Source organism: Phacochoerus africanus, chromosome 11 (assembly GCF_016906955.1).
Source record: "Phacochoerus africanus isolate WHEZ1 chromosome 11, ROS_Pafr_v1, whole genome shotgun sequence".
In the NCBI taxonomy this organism is placed as follows: Eukaryota; Metazoa; Chordata; class Mammalia; order Artiodactyla; family Suidae; genus Phacochoerus; species Phacochoerus africanus.
Window position 1 is genome coordinate 3,507,927 of NC_062554.1, and position 3,995 is coordinate 3,511,921.

At 44.9% G+C, this 3,995-nt stretch overlaps 1 protein-coding gene across 1 annotated transcript; it reads right to left on the bottom strand.

Moving 5' to 3' along the window:
* Positions 1-2,084: 2,084 nt before the first annotated feature.
* On the bottom strand, positions 2,085-3,068 carry LOC125110490 (olfactory receptor 52L1). The gene has a single exon (XM_047751750.1). It carries the CDS (start codon positions 3,030-3,032, stop codon positions 2,085-2,087), a length of 948 nt encoding a protein of 315 aa, XP_047607706.1. The 5' UTR covers positions 3,033-3,068.
* Positions 3,069-3,995: the final 927 nt, after the last annotated feature.

Sequence of the window (3,995 nt, forward strand, 5' to 3'; positions counted from 1 at the left end):
GACATGTACTGGCTTCTAATTATTATTAATTTATTCCTTGCGAGCCTTGTCTACTGTTAGGAATGCATAGGGGTTAAGGAGTGAGAACGCTGTACCTTTCATCCCCAGCAGCACTCCTAAGCTTCTTTGTTTCTAAGAGGCACCCTGTCTCTATCAGGTGAGAGCATCTAATTCTGGCATAGGAGATCCATCCTCCTAGCCTTAAACAGAAAGTCACGATAAAAATTAATGAAAAGGGGACAGGGGAGGGCGTGGGATGGACTGGGAGTTTGGGGTTGGTAGATGCAAACAATTACATTTAGAATGGATAAGCAATGAGTTCCAGCTGTAAGGCGCAGGAAACTATATTTAATCTCCTGGGATAGACCATGGTGGCAAGAAATATTTTTAAAAGAATTTATTGACATAGATATGACCGACTTTGCAGTACAGCAGAAATTGGCTCAGCATTGTAAATCAACTGGACTCTAATAAAAAATAAAAAGATTTAAATTAGTAAAAGGAAGTACTCTTTGCAGAGGTGTCACATGTATGCAGTCATTGAATCTAATATTACAAATAATAACGTTGCTCTGCCACTTTCAACACAAGTTTCCATCCTTTGATCCAAGGAAGTTTCTTCAGACCTCACCGTCATATCCACTTCCCAAGTAGGAGAAAAAAAATTACTCTTCTTTATAATGTGCCAAGCTAAGCACCTCTAGGGTCAAGATTGTTGTTTTCCAGTGGGTGTGATACACCATAACCTGGGCTTCCCCAGGACAACTTATCAGGGTTTAAGCTCCAGACGTAGAACCAAGGTGATGAGAAGGTGTGATTCCTACAATGTGAACTCATGCCAGTCCTCCCTAACTCACCCACATGTGCCCACCATACGGAAGTCTTAATACTCAGTCTCTGTAACAGCATACTCTTTGTTAGGAGTACGATTTACAAGGAAAATAAAAACTGGAAACACTAACCATCTACTCTACCCCTTCAACCCTGTGGAACCCAAGACAGGATCCTCTCACCACCTGAGCATCGTACCTCTCGATACAGTGACTTAATTTCTTTCAGTACTGAACATAATTGTTACTTTTTAAGAACAGGAAATAGTTAAGGCTAATCTTAGGGCATCAACCAACAAGCAGGATGGAATACACCAAATGTAATAATCCTCTTGTAAGTTTTTACCCCATTCCTGTTATCAGAAGTGGAGGGAGGTCTTAACTGATATCATTCTATATTCATTCCAAAAAGAGAAATTATTCTTTCAAGTGGCTTAGCTATCTAAATGTGCACTGAAAAACCTATGTTTACCAACACCAGACTCTCACATGTTTTATATTTCTCAGATACTGATGGTTACATAGTTGCTTTGCTTTGTTAAATTAAGACCAACGTCAATACTTGGTCTTATTCCCTCTTTACCCTAAACAAAAAAATTAGTAAGTTAAAAATACAAACAGACCTTTTTAAAAAGAAATCCACTCTACACATTTATATTCATTCCTAGGAAATATCTTATTACTCTGTGAACCTACTGAAATGCCTTCTCTTCTTGAATTTATTTTAAATAAATGAGCAACACTCACATTGCAGTGAAAGGTGTCATTTCACTATGCACCTGTCTCACCTGCTTTGAGAGTGACCCAGTGGGTACTCAGGAGCCCAGCGACTTGGAGATGACATCACTACCTCAGAGAGTTTCAAGACAGTCCAAAATTAACATCTGGCAAAAGTTAGGATTTTCCATTCCCACTTCAGACGATGTTGAAAGGTCAGTTATTGGATGAAGACAGAAAAAAAATGACATATTCAAGGTTATCATCTTTCTCCAATACCCAGTCTCTCCATCACATGGAGTAGGAAAATGCTGGGATCAGGAGCAAATGAAAGAATCAGGGAAATATTCACAAGTCGGGTTATCCAGACACATCCCAACCCACTGTGGAGCCAAGTGCTCATGATGTTCTTTGCTGTGAGACCACGAGGACCTCACTGTGCGAGGGCCTCCATCCACACGGCCGAGACCAGCCATGGGCTCCTGGCAGTGCCTTTGGCGGGAGCCTCTGAAGAAAATGATTGGGATGTGTCCAGATCTACCCTTTTATGTAGAACACCCTGAGGACTCGCTGGCGGATCTGCTGAGTCTTCACCCCGTAGACAAGAGGATTAAGTGCAGGTGGCACGAGGAGGTAGAGTGTAGCCAGAAGAACATGGACGTGATGGGGCACCTGGCGGCCAAAGCGGTGCGTGAGGAAGGAGAATATGCCAGGAACATAGAAAACCAGGATGACACAAATATGAGACCCACACGTGCTAAAGGCTTTAAGTCGGGCCTCACCCCCTGGGACCTTCAGCACCGCCTGGAGGATGAGGGCATAGGAAATACCAATGGCCAGGACATCTAGACCAACCACAAGCAGGGCCACTGCCAACCCATAAGCTCGGTTCACTGTGGTTTCTGAACAGGCAAGCTTGACCACGGCCATGTGTTCACAGTAGGCATGGCCTATGATGGTGGCCTGACAGAAGACAAGTCTCTGCAGCAAGATGGGGAAGGGGAGGAGGAGGAGGAGCCCCCGCACCAGCACTGCCACCCCCATGCGCCCTACGATCCCTGCACGCAGGATGGTGGAGTGGTGCAGAGGGTGGCAAATGGCGACGTAACGGTCCAGAGCCATGGCCACAAGTACACCTGACTCCATGGAGGAGAACGCATGGATGAAGAACATCTGGATCAGGCAGATAGTGTACCCAATCTCATGGGCATGAACCAGGAGCACTGCGAGGGTTTTGGGTGCAGTGGAGGAGGCCAGGACCAGGTCAATGCCAGAGAGCATGGCCAGAAAGAGGTACATGGGCTGGTGCAAGGACGGGTCAGTCCAGATGGCGACGAGGATGGTGACATTGCCCCCTAGGGCAAGGAGATAAAGGACACAGAGTGGCAATGCTATCCAGTGCTGGCTTGCCTCTAAACCTGGGATGCCCATCAGGAAAAAAGACGGCCGGATCAGCCCCCAGCTGGAATTACTCAGGGCCATCATCAATGTCTTGGAAAGGGAAGAAGCTGAAGAAACCAAAATCACGATTTCTTCATTCTTGATGGGGTATCACTTGGTCCAGATCTGGCTACCATCATCATGAGGAGAAGAAAGAAGCTTAAACTGCAAGACAAGGGAATAAAATTAGGTACAAGGAAGAAAAATCTCTTTTCTTGAGATAATTTTTTAAGACATAATCCGCATGTCTGAATTGAGGGAAGTCTAGTTTCATTTGGAGATCAGAGTAAGTATATGCTGCTTTCAGAGAAGTGCTGAAACTCAAACATTGAATATCTTCTAGTTTGGACCTGTCTGCTTGCAAGGATTCTCTTTGCTACCTCCTGGCATTACCGAACACTCTAAATCAGTCTGTCATTTTTTAAAGTAGTCTCCCCCAGTCTGTCATTTTTTTTAAAGTCGTCTCCCCCAGTCCCCATGGCATAGTGCTCTGCTGTATTTTCTCCTGTCTCCTAGTCCCGCCACCTCCCCGTCGACCTATTCCTTACACGCTGTCCAGTCTAAGTTCCCGTTCCTTCCTCTCTTCCTGGTTCTATACATTATCTCGGATTGTGTTTATCCTTTCACATGGGTTTAAGTCTTAGAAATACTTTACTTTCTTCCAAATAGGTTTTGGAGTCAAATATCTTTCTGAAACACAAATCCTCTCTTCTGTGTGCTTCCTAAATATTTGTACCCCACTCAGCATATTCGAGATGAAACTAACCTTTTCTTCACAAATCCGCCCCACCTCCCTGGCCATGTCTGCATGAACTGCATCACTGTCGACCTCTCCAAACCAACATACGAACCTGAAATTACCGTTACCTCTTCTGTCTCTCTTCCCTTTTACCTGTTCTCCAGTGCCTTGACTGCATTTTAACCCTTCTTGTAGTCTCTCCTTTCTCTCAACCCCCCAATGTCCCCGGCTAGGACACACCCCCAACTTCTCCCAACTGGATTGTTCCC